At 46.2% G+C, this 21531-nt stretch overlaps 1 protein-coding gene across 1 annotated transcript; it reads left to right on the top strand.

The window, feature by feature from the left end:
- The first annotated feature begins 892 nt into the window (after window positions 1–892).
- RAC1 (Rac family small GTPase 1) lies at window positions 893–21346 on the top strand. The gene is made up of 6 exons (XM_057530031.1): window positions 893–1168; window positions 10409–10480; window positions 12937–13054; window positions 18563–18625; window positions 19370–19529; window positions 19723–21346. The coding sequence occupies exons 1-6, from the start codon at window positions 1134–1136 to the stop codon at window positions 19851–19853; spliced, it is 579 nt and encodes a 192-aa protein (XP_057386014.1). The 5' UTR covers window positions 893–1133; the 3' UTR covers window positions 19854–21346.
- The last annotated feature ends 185 nt before the right edge of the window (window positions 21347–21531 follow it).

Raw genomic sequence — 21531 nt, 5'->3', positions numbered from 1 at the left:
AGGACATAGTAAATACTCAACACATTAAAAATAATTAAGGGGACTTCCCTGGTGGCGCAGTGGTTAAGAATCCGCCTGCCAGTGCAGGGGACACGGGTTCGAGCCCTGGTCCAGGAAGATCCCACATGCCGCGGAGCAACTAAGCCCGTGTGCCACAACTACTGAGCCTGCACTCTAGAGCCGGCAAGCCACAACTACTGAGCCCGCGAGCCAAAACTACTGAGGCTGTGCTCTAGAGCCCGTGCTCCGTAACAAGAGAAGCCACCGCAATGAGAAGCCACCGCAATGAGAAGCCAGCGCACCGCAACGAAGAGTAGCCCCTGCTCACCGCAACTAGAGAAAGCCCGCGTGCAGCAACGAAGACCCAACGCAGCCAAAAATAAATAAATTTTAAAAATAAAAATAATTAAGAATAACTAGAAAATGCATATGCAAAGGAGGAAAGTTCAACCTATTTTTGTCTGAATGAACATTAGTTATCTCTGATTAATGGTACCGTGTATGGTCTTTTCTTTATAGTTCTAGGTTGCGAATTTTCTAGAAGGGCCTTGTCATAACCTAAGTTATGGGGATCACAAAGAACAGATGTCCACCCCTTGGGCGGCCCCCGACAGGAGTTCGCCGCGGGCGCGGGGAGCCGGCACCTGGAAGCCGGGGTCCCGCTCGAGGCCGACCTGGGCGGGCGAGGCGGGGCCAGGACCGCGGCCGGAGCGCACAAAGATGGCTGGCGGCCCTCCCCGCGCCCGGCTCCCGGAGGCCGGAGCCGAGCGTTCCCGAGCGCTCCCGAGCGCTCCCGAGCGTCCCCGAAGCCTAGAGGAACCCCGGGAGCCGCGCGGGCGGGAGCGGCCCCGCCCCGGAGCCTGGGAGCGGCGGCGCCGGGGCGGGGGAGGGGAGGCCGGATGTGAGTGGAGCGGCCATTTCCTGTTTCTCTGCAGTTTTCCCCAGCTTTGGGTGGTGGCTGCTGCTGGGCTCCGGCTTCCCATCGGCGGAGGGCAAGGCGGCGTGGACAGCGGCCCCGGCACCCCGCGCCCCGCCGCCCGCAGCCGCGCGCCCGCCCGCCCGCCGTGCCCCGAGCTCTCCGCTCCTCGCCTCAGCGCCCGGCCGCCGCCGCCGCGGCCCAGAGAGCGGCCCAGATGCAGGCCATCAAGTGTGTGGTGGTGGGAGACGGGTGAGTGCGCGGGCCGGCCCGGGGGTCAGGGGCCGGGGGCCGGGGCTAGGGGCCTGGCGGGCGGGCGGGCGCCGCGGGCTGGCGTGGGGCCTGACCTGGCCTCTCCCGGGCGGGGGGCGTGGGCCGCCACCCTCCCCGGGACCGGGCGGCGCGGGCCTGGTTCCGGCTTTTTTTTTTGGTGGGTGGGGAGGAGGGAGGGGTCGGCGATCGGCGGCCGGAGGGAAAGTGAACTCCACCCTCCCGCTTTCTCCGCGGCCCGCTGACCGCCCGGCAGAACTCGCCTCGGGCCGCCACCCTCCCTCGTTTGCCTGTAGTTGGGGTGGGTTTAGGGAGTTGCCGTTCTTAAAAAAGGACCCCCTCTTGATTTTCCCATTAACCTCTCGAGTTTCATTGAGACTTTTCGTGGGTCCCGGCGGTCCCAGCTCGGTCGTAGGGGAGGAATATGTGCTCGGGCTGGTTGGGGGTGGATCCTAAACTGATTCGCCAGGGGGTGCCTTCCGCTTGTACTTAAGCCACTTTTCTGGTTTTTTAAGGGACACTCTGTTTGCTATTAAGGTGGGGAAACTTTTAGGATTTCTAGCTGCGAGGAGCTGGGTGTGCTTAAGACGGTTCCTTTCTCGGAACGTGGTGTGGTCATACATTAAAAAAAAAAAAGGAAAGAAAAATAAAAAGAAGAAAAAGCTGGCCTTCGCTTCATGCGTTAAGGTTTGGGATGTAGCAGAACAGCCTCGCTGAGCCGGGCCGCCCTGTGACTCAAGGCAGTTCTTTTCACTACTGTCTGTGGTGGTTCCCGGCCCTAAAGGAAGACTTGTCTTAGGCAGTTTTTTCCTCCCCTGGAAACAAGAATCTCAGTGTAATGCGAGCAAAATCGTGCGTCTCAGCGTGGCTCGAGTACAGGAGTGTTAACAAGGAAGCTCCAAGAATTACTACCAGTTGCAGCAAAGTCAGAATGCAACTGGTACCTATTTGGAGTCTTGTAAAGTCGAACGAAGAGTTCTGGCATCCCTGTACCCTAAACTTGTTATAAGGGCTGGTTTGCTTTTATGCCTCTCGATGAATTTATGAGTTCTCGGTTTCTTTAGATAATTGTAAATTAGGCATTTGACTTGTTTCTATAACTAATTCAGATCCATGAAGGACAATCAGACAACTGATTTTTTTAAAAAGATGCCCTCTGTATGATTTGTCAGGCTCACAAATGTGAAAGATTATTGACACTTCATAGTTCTGTCTATATAATTAAAAATTGTAAGTTTCTATTTAGGAATATGTATAGTAGTTTTGTGGTTTTTTTAATCCTTTAAAAGAAAGCTTTAATTTGGGGGGAAATGTTCAGTTAATTGGTTTAACAGTGAAATCACTAAATTCATTTAAATGAAGTTTTGATCCTTTTGCTACTGAATTAACTGAGCATATGTCACTGTCTTAGGAACATTTTAAATTATCTGAATTTCCTTTAAAAATTAAGAATGCGGAATCAGTAATACATACTAGTTTTCTTTAAGTCACATTGCTGATAATCCATTATCTAATCCTAGAATGTAATATTCTTATTTGAAAATTTTAAAAACATAAGCACAGCAGACATATTCAGTTTACTTAATTATACTTACAGACTATGGACCTCTACTGTTTGCCTTGGCTTGTTTATCTAGTCATATACTTGTTGAATGCCTACTGTGGGATCTGGATCCTTCCTTCATATCCCCACCTCACCACTTATGGGGAAACGCTGAGCGTATCACTCGTCCCCCAAGAGAGGTGCCTCAAGGGGAGATTGTGAGGATTAAACAAGATGCTGGATATTAAGTGCCTCACAGGTGCCTGGTCCCTACTGAGTGCTTAGTGAGTGCCAGCTGCCAGTATTTTTATTATTATTGCTGTTTTTATTACTCTGAGGCACTGCTAGGCTCTGTGGAAGGAGTGTTAGGCGTAAAACACGGTGACCTGGAGTTTTTCTTTCAGTTTTTTAGTACTATATTTGACATTGATGTTGACATTATAAGTGAAATGTACCTTTACGAAAAAAATTGAGCTGTATTACTTTAAATCAGGACTAACATGTAGCAGACAAGGCTTAAGTGAAAAATCTAGGTATATACTTTTTCCATCAAAAATATTTTTCTGCTTTTATCTGAATAAACTATATTCCTGGTGGGAATGTTTTATTAAAAAATTGTTAAAGCTGTAAGTGCGGGTCCAAATTTTGTGGCGTGAAAGTTGCTTCATGTTGTGGAATTTCAGGCAGTTAGGGGCAGTTTAAGCAGGGAAGGCAAACTGGTTGAGATTCCACAAATTGGAGGCTTCCTTATTTTAAAAATATTCTTGGGAATTCTGGTTAAAGGCTCTGTCATAACTATTATAATTAGCACCAATTAGCCTATATTCTTATTCTTCTTCTTTTTTTAGAAATTAGCTTCTGCCTCTGACATTGGTTTTTTTTAAATTAATTAATTAATTTTTGGCTGCATTGGGTCTTCGTTGCCATGCACGGGCTTTCTCTAGTTGCAGCGCGCGGGGGCTACTCTTCGTTGCGGTGCACGGGCTTCTCATTGCGGTGGCTTCTCTTGCTGCGGAGCACGGGCTCTAGGCGCGCGACCTTCAGTAGTTGCAGCACGCGGGCTCAGTAGTTGTGGCTTGCCGGCTCTAGAGTGCGGGCTCAGTAGTTGTGGCGCACGGGCTTAGCTGCTCCGCGGCATGTGGGATCTTCCCGGACCAGGGCTCGAACCCGTGCCCTCTGCAGTGGAAGCGCAGAGTCCTAACCACTGGACCGCCAGGGAGGTCCTGAACAGCCACTTTTAATTGTGCGTTGTTTCGGCTTTGCTTGACTGGGAGGCTGCGGGTGAGTGACTTGAGCCCCCGCCCCCCATTTCACTCCAGGTGGCGCTAGTGGTCTCTCCAGCCCAGTGTCCGATTTAGACATTGCTGTCCAGGAATTTTTTTAGTTGAGCATGATAAATGCCTTCCATGATGTCATCTTGATAGGAATGTACACCAGCTCCTGCCTACTTCCACTGAACAAGCAGTAATGGCGTGATCCATGAGTTTAAGTTTCTGCATTGCCTTCCAAATTTGTTTAGTATTTGAATCTGATCTTGGTTGGTAAAATTCTGTGTAATGTGTTTTTTGTTGTTGTTGTTGTTTTAATTTCAGGTGATAATTCCAGCTAAAAGTTTGGGGTTGGGTTCAGTGAAGGAGTATCAGGAGTCCATTTTTATAAACCTTAAAGCCGCCCTTTATAATCTGTCTTTTGCATTAATCAGTTAATGTCTTCGTACTTACTACTTTTTCACCTCTGTATCATCAGGTAGCTCTAACTTAGAATTGTAGTCTTCCTAGAAAGGAGATGTTTTACCAGGGATCCTGCTACCAGGGCAGTTACCACATGTCACCAGACGGAATTTTTTCTTGCAGCATCTTAATGTGAAAAATGTCAAACATGGAAAAGTTGGAAGAATTGTGCAGTGAACACTCATATACCCACCACCTAGATTCTGTAATCAACAGTTTGCTCTATTTGCTTTATCACATGGGAACATGTTCCCATTTGGGGGCAGTAGTTTAAGAGGATATGATACAGAAGTTGATTTTGGAAGGAGAATGGGGGTGACACACATATAAATTCTTGGTTTTGAACTCTGCATCTTTAGCTGACCCATATAATCAGCTATCCCAGGGTTAGGCTTGGTGGTTCTAGAAGGACAGTCTGGAGTAACGGCTGCTTCAGATTTGAACTCTATCATAGGTGGCATCTTCAGCCTTGAGTGTTCTAGTAACTTCAGTGTTGAGAATCTGAACTTTTTGAAGCCTCCAATGCTGATAATGACTGGCTTTCTGTAAGTTGGTTGGAATGTCCCCTGTTGGTGGCAGAACATCAGAATTTCAGTTAGGGTTTTGTGTTTTTGTAGCACTGAATTGCTCTATTAATCCATAAATTTTCTGAACTTACTCTCTGCGTAGTTATACATTTACTGAAGGCCTGGTGTCTTCAGTAAATGTATAACTGAAGTCCCAAAACCCATTTCTTGGCATAAATTGAGGACTTTCATTCAGGGTCTTTCATTAATGCAATAAGTGTAAATATATATTTGATACTTATAATTCACATTCCACTACATTCTATTAATTTGTTCTTAAGATCCTAGGTACTTTTAGGGGTTAGGGGAGGGGGAATTAGAAGGGAGTCAGAAGGGACAAAATTCCAGTTATAAATAAGTACTAGGGATGTAATGTACAACATGATAAAGGTAATTAACACTGCTGTATGTTATAGATGAAAGTTGTTAAGAGAATAAATCCTAAGAGTTCTCATCACAAGGAAAAAAATTTTTTTTCTATTTCTTTAATGTTGTACCTTTAAGAGATGATAGATGTTCACTAAACCTATTGTGGTAATCATTTCATGATGTATATAAGTTGAATCATTGTTAAACGCCTTAAACTTATATAGTGCTGTATGTAAAATATACTGCTATAAAACTGGGGAAAAATGATCTAGGTACTTTTAGACAGTAATACAGGCTCCTTATTTTGGTTTACAGTAGTCATTGGAGAAATCTGGTTTTTCTGTCCTACTAAGATCAATTTATCTTTTTTATTTTTTTAAGGCAATGCAGAATCTTCTTCTTTTTGAGTTTCCTGGATCCCTTACTTTTTTCTTTTCTTTCTTTCTTTCTTTTTTTTTTTTGTCTGCTCCGGGTGGTGTGTCGCATCTTATTAGTTCCCCCATCGGGGCTCGAACCCATGCTCCCTGCAGTGGAAGCACAGAGTCTTAACCCCTGGACCGCCAGGGAAGTCCATCCCTTACTTTTTTTAAAAAATTTATTTTATTTTTGGCTGCATTGGGTCTTCGTTGCTGTGCACGCGGTCTTTTCTCTGGTTGCGGCGAGCGGGGGCTGCTCTTCGTTGCCGTGCGAGGGCTTCTCATTGCAGTGGCTTCTTGTTGCAGAGCAAGGGCTCTAGGCGCATGGGCTTCAGTAGTTGTGGCACATGGGCTCAGTAGTTGTGGCTCACAGGCTTTATTGCTCCGCGGCATGTGAGATCTTCCTGCACCGGGGCTCAAACCCGTGTCCCCTGCGTTGTCAGGCACATTCTTAACCACTGCACCACCAGGGAAGCCCCATCCCTTATTTTTTTAACATGAGGAAATTGCCAGTGTTTTTAGATTTATCGATTTTTATGTGCTTTTAAGTTTTGGTTTATAGGTTTCAGGAAGTAACACTGAAGTTTACCGAAAATTTTTTAAGGAAAGGTTTTCCTTGAGGTTCTCCTAATGGAAAAATAAAGGACATAGCAGGAACATAATTTACCGGCTTTGGTCTTGATTATTTCTACAAGATAGAGCAGAAGCACAGATAGGTTAAAAAAATGTGCTCAATTGCCGTTAGATTAAAATGTTGTGTGATGACTCACTGTCACTTAAATAAATATTTTCTATCTACATTGTCAACTTTGTAACCCGTAAAAGAGCTAGTAACAGTTGCGATTATTTATCACAAATAAGATACTTCTTAAGGAAAAAAAAAAATGTGTTTATGTGAATGTTCTTCTAGTAGACTCATGTTCACTTTCTAGAGTTACAGCATCTTTCAAAGATTAAAAAGAGACCTAACCGAGTAGTTAAATATATAAAATTGGAAATTCCAAAGCAAATAGTAACTTCCAGAAATTATGCAGCAGCATCAGTCAAGACTGACCAAATAACTGCTTCCATTCTTTCTGTGGGGAAAAGCTGTGACTTTGTCTGAGCCGATGTTGACTTTGGCCTCTACCATTTATTTATGGAATGTGTTTAAAAGCGGTGAGTAAATACACTAATGGGAGGTAAATAACTTTTGCTTTTTATCTGTTTTTTAAAATTAAGTAAACATTTAAATCAAAGGTTGGACATGTACTTATTTAAAAAGTCAGAATTTTATACTTTACTAATTTTCTTATAGAATACAGCTTTTTAGCAAATGATGATTGGTAATAAAATTTCATTTATTATTAGGTGATGCCAGTAGAATTCTTTACAGTTAAACCTTTCAAAAGATGAAACCTCAGCTGAAGGTGGAGTTTCAGGAAAAGAAATTTTGGAGCATTTAAAACACAGTTGCTGGTATTTATAGTGATGGCTTTGTTCCTCATACATATAGGAGAAACTTAGGACAGGGTCTTGAAGTGAAACTGATATTTTAACATAACAGTTAAAACTTTTAGAGCTTCTTGTCTTTGACATTAAGAGGCAATAACTATTAACATTTTTACACAGCAACATTTGTAATTTTGCAAAGAGATTCACTTATCATGGCCTTAGAGTCCACTCTCTTCCTCAGCTACCACATCCAGCCCCTTGCCAAGCCACGCTTGTTCTTCCCCACGTCTCGGTAGCTCTTGGAGTGGCCCACTTCTCTGCACCCTGAAACCCCCTCCACGGTCCAGGCCACCAGGGCTGGTTCCTGGAACACAGTGGCAGCTGCTTCCTTGTTTTCAGCCTCCAGTTTCAGCTTCTTTGGTCCTCTTTCCACACTGTCATCAGAGGCTTCTTCTAAAAATGCAAATCTAATGGTTTCTCGGCAACTAAAATCCTCTGTTACTTCCCAAGTAGGATCAAGTTCCAGGCCCTTAACGAGAAGAGAGGACAACTTCTTCAGATTTCCCTCTGCCACTTCCCCCTTCTTATTTCGTCCTTCAGTTTTACTGGGCTTCTTGTAGTCTGGGCCTCCCCATGTGCTGTTGCGTTTGCCTAGAATGTTCCTCCTTGCTGTGTCCCCACTCATCAGTCTCAATGACATTGCTGCCTCTTCTGCCTCCAAGACTAGGTTAGATCCCTTTGCTGTAAATTTCCAGAGCATCTTTAGTAACACTTACCACACCTATAATTTTATGTAATGACTGCATTTTTCATTTTTTAGTTTAATAACTGCATAAGTTCCATGAGATCTTGTTCATTGCAGTATCTTTAGCACCTAGTGTACTTCTGGCATAGCACCCAATTTGCTGGTATTGATTGAAATTGCATTAATGCTCACAGTGGTTTGGTGATGGAGTTGGTAGTTTTGCATCCATCTTACAGTTGAGAAAACTGAGGCATAAGGAAGTTGAAACTTAAACAGTTCCAGCCAGTAAGTGGTAGAGTTGGCTATGGGTTGCACATCCGGGGCAATGACTTCAGATATCTCAGACTCCTACTCATTCAGGTTTTTTTTTTTTTTTTTTTAACATTCTAAGCTTTTAACAAAATGTATGGCTATTGAGTCATTTCTGTTTAGAAGGCTAGGAGTTGGACGCTAGCTCCTGATGATGTCATGTTTGACTATGAGGTCTTTGGGGTGAGGGAGTTCCAGCTTTTGTTAAACCTTGATAATGTTTTGAGTGCAGCAAGTATTGGCAAGACTGCCTGGGCCTGTAATCTGCTCTTGTTGAGAGGTTTTTGCTAAGAGTGCAGGGAAAATAGAAAAGCACTTAACTTCTTTATGGTGAGTCCTAATTTATAGTAGTAATTGAGATTGAACAACAAAATCTTTCGACTCAGAACTCCAGTGTATCTCGTGACCTTGGTGAGCCAACAGGGGACAGCAGGGAGATGGGCCCATGTAAGGAGCATTTATTTGGTGAGCCCTTGGGAGACCAGGGACTCTGAGAAGCCCCTGAAGCCACCCTGTGAATGTTGTCAAATTTGGAGAACGTGTGTTGGCTACTGGTGCAGTGATCGTCTTAATTTTTAGGTGATATCCCCTTGAAAAAATTTTCAGGTGGTTGGGAGACTTTCATCACCGCCCTGGCACACTGTATCTGCTTCCAGTTGTGCGGGAGGCCCTCCTGTCTTGGGAGTATTTCTACACTCTTCTCTGTTACTTCTCCTCTTTGCAGCTGTTTGGGAAGTTTACTCCAGCGTCCCTGAGCCATTAATTAATATGTCTGGGACGTAATGTGTTAGCTGCTCTAAAAGTTTATGGGGGATGTGAGGATGTGGCAAGGTGGCACGTGAATGCAGATGAATTAAAGTGAGAGCAGTTGTGTGTGGTGGTTGGTGACTAAGCACTCTCCTTAGAGAACAGTTGTCACTGATGGCCAGAGGGAAGGCTTTAGGAAGGTGGTGGGATTTGAGCTGCCACTCGGAGGCAGCAAAATATATTACTTAGCAACAAAATGGAAGCTGGAGAGGAAAGCTATGTTTGCATATTAGTATTCATCAAAATAATTTGAGAATAGATTTGCAGATTCTTGGATGAAAGCCTTCTAGAGATCTTCACAGAAGAGACTTTCAGTTTAAAAATACTTTTCCCGGGGACATCCCTCGTGGTGCAGTGGTTAAGAATCCACCTGCCCATGCAGGGGACATGGGTTCCATCCCTGGTCTGGGAAGATCCCACATGCTGCGGAGCAACTAAGCCCGTGCGCCACAGCTACTGAGGCTGCGCTCTAGAGCCCGCGAGCCACAGCTACTGAGCCTGTATGCCACAACAACTGAAGCCCACACACCTGGAGCCCGTGCTCCGCAACAAGAGAAGTCACCAAAATGCTCGTGCACTGCAACGAAGAGTAGCCCCCACTCGCCGCAACTAGAGAAAGCCCGTGCGCAGCAACGAAGACCCAACACAGCCATCAATCAATCAATTTAAAATACTGTTCCTGTTCCACCTTGTGCTTATTAACAAGTATTTCTTTTTTTTTTTTTTTTTTTTTTATAAATTTATTTATTTAATTTGGGCTGCGTTGGGTCTTTGTTGCGGTGAGTGGGCTTCTCATTGCGGTGGCTTCTCTTGTTGCGGAGCACGGGCTCTAGGCGCACGGGCTTCAGTAGTTGTGGCACGCAGGCTCAGTAGTTGTGGCTCGTGGGCTCTAGAGCGCAGGCTCAGTAGTTGTGGCGCACGGGCTTAGTTGCTCCGCGGCATGTGGGATCTTCCGGGATCAGGGCTCAAACCCGTGTCCCCTGCATTGGCAGGCGGATTCTCAACCACTGCGCCACCAGGGAAGTCCCAACAAGTATTTCTTGACTACTAGTGCTAATACCTAAAGCCAAAACAGTGTGTGAAGCCTCTGGACTCTGCCTTCCTGAGTAGTTCTAGTTTGTTTACTTTAAATTTCAGGATAAAACTATGTGTAGTGTTAAATAAAAGGTTATAGAAACTGTTTAGGGCTAAGTACTTGATGTGTACTTCTTGATTTTTCTATAAGTTATTTTCACCGAATAATGAAATCTAAGACTGCATTCATGTTGACTAAGCAACTTACACCATTTTTTTCTCTCTTCAGAGCTGTAGGTAAAACTTGCCTCCTGATCAGTTACACGACCAATGCCTTTCCTGGAGAGTATATCCCCACTGTGTAAGTATCTTGAGTTAAACTGGAAATGAACTTGTCTGTGCTATGTTGCTTTGGATTCTGTTGACCTTTGTTCTGCTCTGCCTTTCTTAATCCTTATGCAAATAGATGTGATTAATTTTCCTCTCAATCACTGAAGTCTCATTATAAGGTATTTGGACTTTTAAAAAATACTTAATCTAATGTAAAGTTTCTGCACAGTGATGAAGCACACAGCTTTCCTAATTGGTTTTTAGATATTCAGGAAGTGAAGGTTAAACCAACTGTGAAGTACAGAGACTGGATAATATAAGAGTTTTGGATAAGTTTGGCTTTCTGGGCTCTTTGTGTGAAGGGTCAAGGAACTGGAACAAAATACTCCATTATGGTTTAATTGGCCTTTTCTGGCGAGTAATCCAACGGTTACATGTCACTGTTGAGTTATTGGGCTTTGGAATTGAAACCAGGGTGTGTGTGCGTGGTGGAGTGTAGAGTGGGGGGACGGATGGGAGGACAGAATCAGCTACTGAGCTGCTTATTCCCTGTTGGCAGCAGAACTGGGCGGGGGTGGAAGAGTGCTTTTCTGATGATGGGGTTACCAGGGAGCCTCGACACGCACCGCCCTGCGGCCGGGAGCTCTGTCCTCATGGCTGCGGTGCTGGTGGAGAGGAAACGCCTCACTTCCCACTGTGCTCACCCCCTCAGACACAACAGGTACATCTCGGTGTCCTGTGTGTGTTTTAATCTAAGTGGGATCACACTGTCCTGAATTTATGGTGGGGACTTTCTTAATCTCCACATGTAGCTAGAGCTAAATCATTAACAGCTGTTACTGACTGAAGTGCTGTAGCGGACTTAACCACTGGTCACTTGGCATTGCGAACAGGGCTGGCTCAACGTCATTGCACGTGTCTTTGTGCACATGTGATGGATAATTAGAGGAACTGTGGCAAAGCAAAGGAACGGACACTTTACACTGTGATAGATGCTACACAGCTGCTGTCCCGAAGGCTGTCACTTTGAGAAGCTGTGACGGAAACACCCCCTTCACACATACTGTGGTTAACATGAGTTGAAAAAAGTGACCTCATCATTTGCATTTCTGGTCACCGGTGAGGTTAAAATCTTTTGAATGTTTACTGTCCGTGTATACTAGTGTTCTGTGAATTGCCTTTTGAAATCCCTTGCTTGTTTTTCCACTGAAAATTCTTCTTACTGATGGAACTTGTGTATATGAGAAATATTTATCCCTCTGTCTCTCATTTGTCTTTGAACTTTGTTATGGTGTCCTCTGCTTTTTTATGTAAACATGCCATTCTGCCTTTTCCCTGAGTTTAATGTCTTATTAAAAAGGTTCTGTAGGATTTTTGTAGCTGAAGTTTTTATTTTTCATTCATTTAGAGTTTATTTTTTGGTATGGTATGAGGCAGGAGCCTGATTCTTCTTCACAGGTTGAAAAAAAAAAAGTCCCAGTACTGTTTTGAATAATCTATCATCTTCCCGCTGAAGCAGAAATACAGCATATGAGACCTTTTCTTTATGAAAGCTGGTTTGGTCATTAACTTTTATAAATCATAGTGGAACTTACTCAGACCATGACTTTGCTGTCACAGTGTAGTAAGATCCTAAGTTTTAGTCTTAAGTATGCAAAAATTAATTCTAGAATTCTATTTTAAAGGCTGATGTGTTGTATTCTGCTTGGCACTTGCCCTGGTTTACCTTGTGATGCCAGATTTTAATGAGCTACTCCATGGTACTCGCCGTAATTTTTTAATGTCAACCTTATTTTCCCCCTGTCAGCCTGTAGGCCTTCTAGGCTTCCTCCTCTTATAGTTAAACTAATTTGTGTGTAGCAGCCTCAAATTAATTTAAATACCTGTGTGAACTCACTTTGAAAACATTACACAATAGCTTCTCAGATCCAGTTTGCTTTGCGTTACCCTGCACTTTGGTCACAGGGTGGATGACCAGGGCTCAGCTTGTGTGTGGGGGGGGGGGGGGTTCTGGAAACAGTGCCAGTGCAGCCGCCCTGGCGTGCCCCCTGAGAATGACTCACACGTGGACATGGAAAAGTCAACACGTGGGGTTTGAAAGAGGGATTAATTTTATACTTTATTTCTTCCTGGGGAGAAAAACCTTAATGTTTTCTTTATTAAAGGCAAGCAGGTCTTTATTGCTGACAGCAACTTGTTTTGGTTAAATTTAGTAGCTTGTTCCTGTTTCTCGGGTGTTTTTCTCAAGTGCTGCCTTTGTTTCCCTTACACTCCAGTTCCCGTTTTCCCTCTGCTTCTCAGCTCTCGGGAGGCCTCGCCGCGCACCTGCAGGCGGGGCTGGGCATCTGCTGGCCTGGCCGCCTCTGGGCCTGCCTCGGCCTCCTCAGCTCTCTGCGCCTGCAACCCCAGCCTGGGCACCACTCAGCTCCCAGGTCTGTGCCTTGTGCTGCACGGCTAGAGACTAACCATTTTCGCTCTGTCCCACAGCTTTGACAACTATTCTGCCAATGTTATGGTGGATGGAAAACCGGTGAATCTGGGCTTGTGGGATACGGCTGGACAAGAAGATTATGACCGATTGCGCCCCCTCTCCTATCCGCAGACGGTAAGGAGCACAACTGATGTGTAGTTTGTCCTTCGCAATTCCTGATTATTTAATTCATATCACCTCTGGATTTGCTTATATTGCCGTCTTCTGGGTATATCGAGTAATAATAACGTTAAATTAGTTCAATAGTGAATATATCCGCCTAGATGCAAACCAGGGTTTTGTTTGTTTTTATTTTTTGAGCATTACCAGTTATCAACTATGGCGCTGTGCGTTTTACATTCTTCCGTGTAGTTTTAGGACAGCCGTGTGAAATAGGTACTGTTTTGTTTTGGCTAAATAGTTGTAAGAGCAATTAGTTTCCAGATTAGTTTGCTTTGTGACAGTTTTGTACCACAGAATCAAATTAAGCAGTGAAGATTAAGGTTTCTTTAGATCAAGTTAGTAACTAATCTTACAGGTTTAATACTGTTTTTCTATAAAATACATGTTCGTTTTTTTGCAGCTTTAGTACCTAAATCTTCTCAATGTAGATTGAGGTTTTAGCTTTATAAACATGTGTCCACTGTGTCCAGTCAGAAAACTGTTAGATTGGGTTTGCTTGCGTATCTGCTATTAGCTTGTCTCGTTACCAGAGCTAATTATACGGAGCTGTAGCTGGTGGAGACATGGTCAGAAGCCACTTTTCTCTCAATAAGCAGTTGTCTTACTTGTATCATTTGCTTCTTGTAACATGTCTGTTCTTTGTTTTAAAAGTGCTTTTTAAAACAGCTCTGGAGAGTTAGTGACTAACTGACCAGGGCAGTTTGCACAGAGGCAGCTGAGCGAATTCCTTGGGTTCAAATTCCGCCCTCCCTTCCTCGCCGTGTGACCGGGCAGGTTTCTTCACCTCTAGTCCTGCCCCGTTTCCTCGCAGGGCTGGATGAGGAGAGATGTAGAGCGTAGAGCACGCAGAACAGCCCCGGGCGAGTCGCTGCTGTTGGGACTCCGCCTTGTGTTTGTGTAGCTGTGCTGGTAGATGTGGGGAGGCCCTCGGTTCCGAGCTGCATCCAGAGGAGAGGAAGATGCCGGACCTGCTCGCAGCGAGCCGGGCAGCCAGAGGGGTTGGGGTCAGGGAAACATCCCGGAGAAGGCAGGCCTCTGCCCTTGCACTGATTTAATTATCACTTTGTTCTGGGGGGGAGTGTGAGTGAAGAGTTAATTAGTCCTAGTCTACCCAAATCTTGTTTTTTGTTTTTGAAATACGGCTTTTTCCAAGCAAAACTTACTGTCTTTTCCATTTGCTTTCTGCTAGAGGAATTGCCAAGTTTCTTTCTTTCTTTCTTTTTTTGGTCCGCGGCATATGGGATCTTAGTTCCCCGACCAGGGGTTGAACCCACACACCCTGCATTGCAAGTGTGGAGTCTTAACCACTGGACTGCCAGGGAAGTCCAAGCACAGTTTCTTTGAGCTGTGGATTTTTGCTGATTGTCCTTTAGCTGAATTCTGGGAAGAGTGCTAAACAAAGACCAAAACCATAAAATGGGAGGCTTGAATTGGCTGGCTTCTCAGTTAATCTCCAGGTAAAAGTTAACTGTGATTACGTATTAACAATCAGCCCATAGTCACCAAATGGTTTGAATTCTTCAGTATTTTTCAGTAGAATAGTTTAGGAAACTGTTCTATCCCCAGTGGGTGCTTGCTGAGTCCAGGTTTCAAAGGCATCTGCATTGAGTGGTAGAGTAGGAGTCACCAGTCAACTGGATACATCTGGGAGGGCGGCGTGTCACTACTGAGAAATGAGAACCATCTGCTGTGACTCAGGGGGTCCAGGGCAGGGTGCGGCTTCTTCCTCTGAGGTGGTCACTCGCAGTAAGTCCAAGGTGACTTGGCAGGATCCGCACTTTGCATGCTGAAGAACACCTAGATAAGTGACACATTGAATCAGGCTGTAGTGTGTGAGGCCTGAAATTCAAGTGGGTGTTGTCCTTTCGGGGCCAGGACTTGAACTTTTCACATCCCATCTGGGGAAGGCAGTGGACCTGACCCACCCCTCGCCAGCTTAGGAGCAGAGAGGGGCGGGCACCCAACTAGCAGTTAAAGCTGTGCCTGCTTGGACTCCTTTGGAGACGAGAGGGTTATCTTGGCTACTGAAGGTCGCCCCGAGTGCTGAGATGCTGGGGCCTGGAGGGTCTCCTTCCTGGGCCATGCTGTCCTGCCAGGAGGAGCAGACCCTGGAAGTGACAGGCTGGCACCTGGATTTCTTCATGGCAAAGAGAAACCTCTGAACTTTGTACTAAATGAAACCCAGTCTCTGGTTTGCAGGCCTGTTTCTGTGGCTCATCCATGATTCTGCCCTGACCCACTCCTGAAGGGCCAGCTGGATGGTTTCATACCAAGATCTCCCCACTCTCTAGGTCTTCGTGACCTACAAAGAGACATGTGTTTCCTGTGGTCATTTAATCCTGGCATCCTCTGTGTAGCTGAGTTAAAACTGTTTAAACCATTAGTTTCCACTTGGTTCTCCAAAAGGTGGTGGGCACGGGGTCATCATTCGGAGCGGTGAGGTCCAGCCCCCTCATTCTCCTGGGAGAGGCTGGTCCGTTTGCAGGCGGCTCCACTGGCAGGCGGGCGGGCGGGCCAGAGCGCCAAGGGCTGCTGTCATTTTGGGGCCTGTGAGGGAGATCGGGCTGCGGCACGGGAGTCGAGGTCGGTGGAGGCCCAGCGGCGTCCGGTGTGGGGAGGGCAGGCCACCACAGAGGGAGAGTAGCCTTCAAACCCAAAGGGAGATGGGCCTGAGACCCAAGACAGCAGCTCAGGAGGAATGACGCCGCTCCAGGGCACGGGAGTGACCCTGTGAGGAGGGCTGAGGGCAGAAGGACAGCGCGAACGCCGTGTGGGGCGTCGGGTCGGAGAGCAGAGGTGGGAGGGACCGGGCACTTGACGTTAGTCGTCAGAAGCGCCAGAGGCGTTTTCTTCAAGCTGCGATTGGGCTGGGGCAGAAGGAAGAGGAAGGAACAGGCAGGTGGTGTCACATTAACGTAGGACGGAAAGCAGGTTTCTTCTCCATCAGAAAGATGTTCTGAAAGATGGAAAAGGGTAGAACAGATGTGGTTAAAGGCTGTTCTGAAGCTGAGTTTTTGTGGCCGATCCCCATGAGTCCCTCTATCACAACGAAGCTTTGGCATCACTACAAGGTCTTGGGAGGACCAGGCTTCAAAAATAACCCATAGATTAAATCAGGGTAGTTAGAGAAACTTCAACATTCGCTGTAAATTGTAAATCGGAGAAGCTTGAGTAAGATGAAATTAAAATAGTTGTCTGGCCTGTCTTTCTCTTGATTCTAGAATTCCAGGTTCTCTGTTGCTGAAGAGCAAGTCTTCAGTTCTTACTGGAACAGAGGAGTGAATTGAAAGCACAGTGATACACGCTGGAAGTGCGGTCACTTCTGGGCGGCCCCTGCATGCACACGGGGGGCGGGAGCAGCGCTGTCCTTTCAGTAGAGCGGGTCCCTGAATCTGAGCCGCGCTCCCGTGAGGTCACAGCCCTCACACCCGGCCGCCTCCCTGGACAGCGTCTCGGCCGAGAGGCCTGCTGTGCAGACGGCCGCGTCTCCTGTTGGCTCCAGCTGGGCTCCTGTCTGAGAACTTGGCCGGAGAGCTTTGAGAGGTGTGTCGTTGCTGATGGACGCCCTCGCTGAGGGTGGGACACGCCTCTGGCACGTCCTTGCTGAGCGGAAGCCATGGGCTTCATGCTGGGGAAGGAACCTCCCTGTGCCACCACAGGTTGAAGGCGCGTCTCGGTCTCCACCGTCTCTGACCTTCACTGGGTGACGGAGCGATTCAGCAGCGCCTGGCGTTATAGACCCGCTAGATCATCATCTGCTTTTAGATCCCTTGGGAGGGTTGAGACAAAATTCAGATGAAGAATAGGTAACTGGTTATATTGATTTTTCTTCTCACCTTTTACTAAACTCAAACAAAGTTCTCATGCATTACTAGGTTGGAGAAACGTATGGTAAGGATATACCCTCCAGGGGCAAAGACAAGCCTATTGCCGTATGTAAAACTTTCAATCAACTTCAGTTTCAAGCTTTATCTGTTCTCTGATTTCACTTAGTTTTCCTAGGATTTCCTATTGAGCCTCACGTTCCTTGAGTGTTTTATATTTAACGCACTCAAGGTTGGGGTTTTGCCTGACAGTTTTACCTACTGGCTTGAATCAGAGCAGTGTGTGAACTGCTTTCCTCCCCCTCCCAGGGGACAGGAGCAGCTGTCGTGAAAGGGCCCCTGTCCAGGCTGGTTGGGGAAGGAGTGCGGGGCTCTACCTTGCAGCTCACGTGACCCGAGTGCTTGGCGGGAGCGGGACTAACCACGCTGCGGGCCCTCCTTCCTCTTGCTTTGGTGTCCGGTGCAGGGCCTGTTGGGCGAGGCTGCACAGCGCTGGTGAGCTAACCCACCCCTGCTTTGAGATGTTGTGATCAGCCCAGGTGCCGAGATGCTGTGGTGATTCTTGGACAAGCTTGTGCATGTGCTAGCATTTTCAGTGTCATTTACGAAAAGCTATTGTGTGGGATGTTTCTTCCCTTTCAGGTACAAGATATCAGCTGGATGATCGAAAGTGTTAACTTGGGAATTGTGTGCATTTCACAGAGTAGCCTAATTGCCTTTTTCCAGGAAAGTGTTTCATAAATCTAGCATTTTAGAAACTCTTAGGCATTTTTTAATATGGGTAAATATTTAAATTTCCCTTTTTCTTTTTTGGCCACGCCTCGTGGCATACGGGATCTTCGTTCCCTGGACCAGGGATCAGACCTTTCCCACCCTGCAGTGGAAGCGTGGAGTCCTAACCACTGGACTGCCAGGGAAGTCCCAAATTTCACTTTTTACACAGTACGGTGCAAGTTTTCCGGAGGCCCTGCTTGGGTCTGAGAAGCTCTGACAGCTGGCAAGACGCCACTTACATACCAGATTGTCCTCCCTCCCAGAGGGACGTGCCTGTTTAGTGAATTCTTGAGACCCGGCTTTGTGCCTGGGACTCTGACGGCAGTTCTTTAAGAAGCAGTTTAATTGGAACCCAGTGACCATCTAAAAATGTTTGTACTTAAGATTGTGATGGGAGCGTAATGAAAAGCATACCATTTGAGGATAACAGTTTTTAATTTGAATCTGCTTTTGACGGACAGAAACCAAGTTTTATAGAAATATTGCCATAGGACCTGACACTCATTCTTGTCCCCGTGTAGTGACAGAGCATTAAGTTAGTTCCCAGTGGGAGTTGGGAAGGATGGAAAAGAGGCCTCCCAGGGGTCTAAATTTGATGTCTCTCTGTAGCCTCGAGTAACTTGTAGCATATTTCGTCCTCCACTCCCCTTCTCACTGGTAACTGGTGCTTCACGTGCTGGTTCTGGTCTGGGAGTGTCTGACCACACTGCAGGGGTGTCGGGGAGAAGGCTTGCGCCACGGTTGCTGGTGCGCAGCGTATGCCCTGGTCCCATGCTTCCCTCCCAGCAGCACTCAGGAAGCAAAGTGCATTCCTCACTGTAAGACCATTTTCTGAACACCTCCCTGTGTTTTCTTTTTATAGGATGTATTCTTGATTTGCTTTTCTCTTGTGAGTCCTGCATCATTTGAAAATGTTCGTGCAAAGGTAAGTGGGATTTTTTAGGAAAATATTTTGTTACATAATGTCACTCTCAGGAAGAAACATTAAAAAATAAAATACCATTTACTGACAGAAACTTTCAGTTATTTAAGTTGATTTTAGTAATTCTACTACTTAGGTAATTTTTTTACATAAGTAATCAGTTTTTTAGGTACATGACTTGAGTATGCAGAGTTCTAAAGTCTCAAGGTCTGATTCAGAAGTGCCGTGTTCCTGGTTAAAATAATGAAGCACTTCGGAGTCGGTCTAATAAAAATAATGACCATACTTTCTACTCTGGCATCTTTCATGAACGTAGTGAAAATGACGGGTGAGAGGCCCTTCAGTTGGGATCGGGGACGTGTCTGGTGGGGGTAATGGCGGTAGAGCTGAGACCTGGGTCCAGATAGTTTTATTCTCATCCTTGAATACGTAAGGGATTTTGAGATGACCTGAGAACCTGGCCTGTTTTGCCAAAAACAAAGTAGTTTGCGGGGGGCGGGAGGGTGGGGGTCGTCCCTCCTATCTCCTCTCTCACAGACCAGTAGAGCTGTCAGTAGGGGCGTGAGTCCCAGGCTCCAGGCGGGCTGGGCACACCCCGCAGCCGGTCAGTGGTTCTGGAGGGTGTGAGCTAGGCGAGGGGCGCGGAGACCAAGTGGGTGGTCGCCGCAGTTGGGCCCCTGTGTGGATGCAGTTCAGGCGAGGGCGGTTCCCAAGGAGAGGCTGACTGCCTCCTCTGCTGGTGCCTAGTGGTACCCTGAAGTGCGACACCACTGTCCCAACACTCCTATCATCCTGGTGGGGACGAAACTTGACCTGAGGGATGATAAAGACACGATTGAGAAACTGAAGGAGAAGAAGCTGACGCCCATCACCTACCCGCAGGGCTTGGCCATGGCCAAGGAGATCGGTATGGAACCCCCATTGTCATGTCTGCTTTGCCCACGTTTTTATTTTCGTGATGGAGGCTGCAGTCCCGCCTGGGGAAGTGGACTCGGGGTCTGGCTTGCCTTTCGGGACCCCGCAGAGCAGGGCCCTCGGTGCCATGTCAGGGCGGGGGGCGCCCCCGTTCTGACCTGAGGGTGAGGCTGTGTTTCCCACAGGTGCCGTCAAATACCTGGAGTGCTCGGCGCTCACGCAGCGAGGTCTCAAGACGGTGTTTGATGAAGCTATCCGGGCGGTTCTCTGCCCGCCCCCCGTCAAGAAGAGGAAGAGAAAATGCCTGCTGTTGTGAATGTCCGGGCCCCTCCCGCCTGTCCCGTCCCCCAGGACCCTTTGTACGCTTTGCTCAAACGGTGGAGCCTTCGCACTCAATGCCAAGTTTTTGTTACAGATCAGTTTTTCCATAAAACCGTTTTGAACCAATCAGTAATTTCTAGGTTTTGTTTGTTTAAAGTGTAAGAGTTCAAACTTTCACATTCTATTAAAGTTTAGCCCTAAAATGACAAGCTTCCTTAAAGCCTTATTTTTCAAAGCCCCTATTCTTGCTCAGATTAAGAGTTGCCAAAATACCTTGTGAACTAAGTTGCATTGTTGGGCTAAGAACACTAAGCACTAAACTGTTCGAAGACCTTTGTCTGGAAGAGACTAGCTGCTGAGGCAGGAGATGCAGACGCTCGCTAATGAGTTTCAGACGAAGAGCAGTACAGCCTCCTTCCTGAAACGTTGCCATTTAATGCATCCTGATTGGCCAGCCCACGTTCCCTACCTAACACTGTACATCATAACGAACGAGTGTAACAGCTCAGCTCTTTGGATCAATCTTTTTGATTTCGTAGTGAGATTTTTAAAACAAATTAGTGTATTAGCTTTTGTGAGATTTGGAACAGAGCTCTTACTCCCGTGCTCCCTCCCATGAAGCGTTCTGCTCTGGCCGTGGGTGCGCTGGGTGGCGTGTGTGGAGCACTTGTGATCAGAGGATGAAGACAGTATTTTAACAAAATATGGAGATTAATTTACACTACATTGTATACGTAATAATTAAACTATTAAAAGTGTCACGGGTAAACGTTTTAAAAGGTTAATTTCTGTCAAATGCAGTAGATGATGAAGAAAGGTCGGTATTATCAGTGTTTTCTTAAGCTTTTCCTTTTCCTTAAACGTGCCCATCCCTCCTGAAAGTGGGCATTTAATCCATCTTTGACCTCATCATTTTCATAGTTGCTAACTTAGTAAGTGCTTTTCTTATAGAACCCCTTCTTAATGAGCAATATGCCTCCTTGTATTATAAAATCGTTCTGAATATGCATTAGAAAAATTTTTTTGTAGATTAGTAAAAGTGCATTCCTGTTTTCATGTTACCTTATCCAAAGCTAGTAAGTGCTTTCCTTGGTTTTCTAGTAACTAGGTGTAAAAATCCTATGTTGCAGCTTTACAGTTTTTAAAATACTTAGATATTCTTAAACTGTAAACCCTGCCGGATGACCGACACTGCACCTGGACTAACAACACTGCCCCCTCTTGCCTCACAGCGTGCACACGCTTCCTGTCCTTGCCCTAACGATGTCCCTTGGGGTCTGTGAGGTTCTGTCAACCCCGTGCTCGTGCTAACGAAGTTCTGTACAACTTACCCACTGGCAAGAATACGAGCTTGGACCTTTCAACCACTAGAACAAAATTTTTTAAATTGACAGTTGCAGAATTGTGGAGTGTTTTTACATTGATCTTTTGCTAATGCGATTAGCAGTATGTTTTGCATGTATGACTTAATAAATCCTTGAATCATGATTGGTAATACTGGACTTCTTGAGAGCTTGGGGAACCACCTGCTGGGGTATGCGTTTGTTTGCCTCCCTGTAAAACCCTGGGTCGTTGGATGTTCATTTCCAACGCATGTTTTCGTGGTGGGGGGGACGGAGCGGTCCCTCTACGGGGAGAAGATGGAGGAGCCAGCAAACAGAGGGGGCATTGAG

The sequence above is a fragment of the Balaenoptera acutorostrata genome, chromosome 15 (assembly GCF_949987535.1).
Source record: "Balaenoptera acutorostrata chromosome 15, mBalAcu1.1, whole genome shotgun sequence".
In the NCBI taxonomy this organism is placed as follows: domain Eukaryota; kingdom Metazoa; phylum Chordata; class Mammalia; order Artiodactyla; family Balaenopteridae; genus Balaenoptera; species Balaenoptera acutorostrata.
The sequence above is the reverse complement of the archived record's forward strand: the minus strand, read 5'-3'. Positions and strand labels throughout refer to the sequence as shown.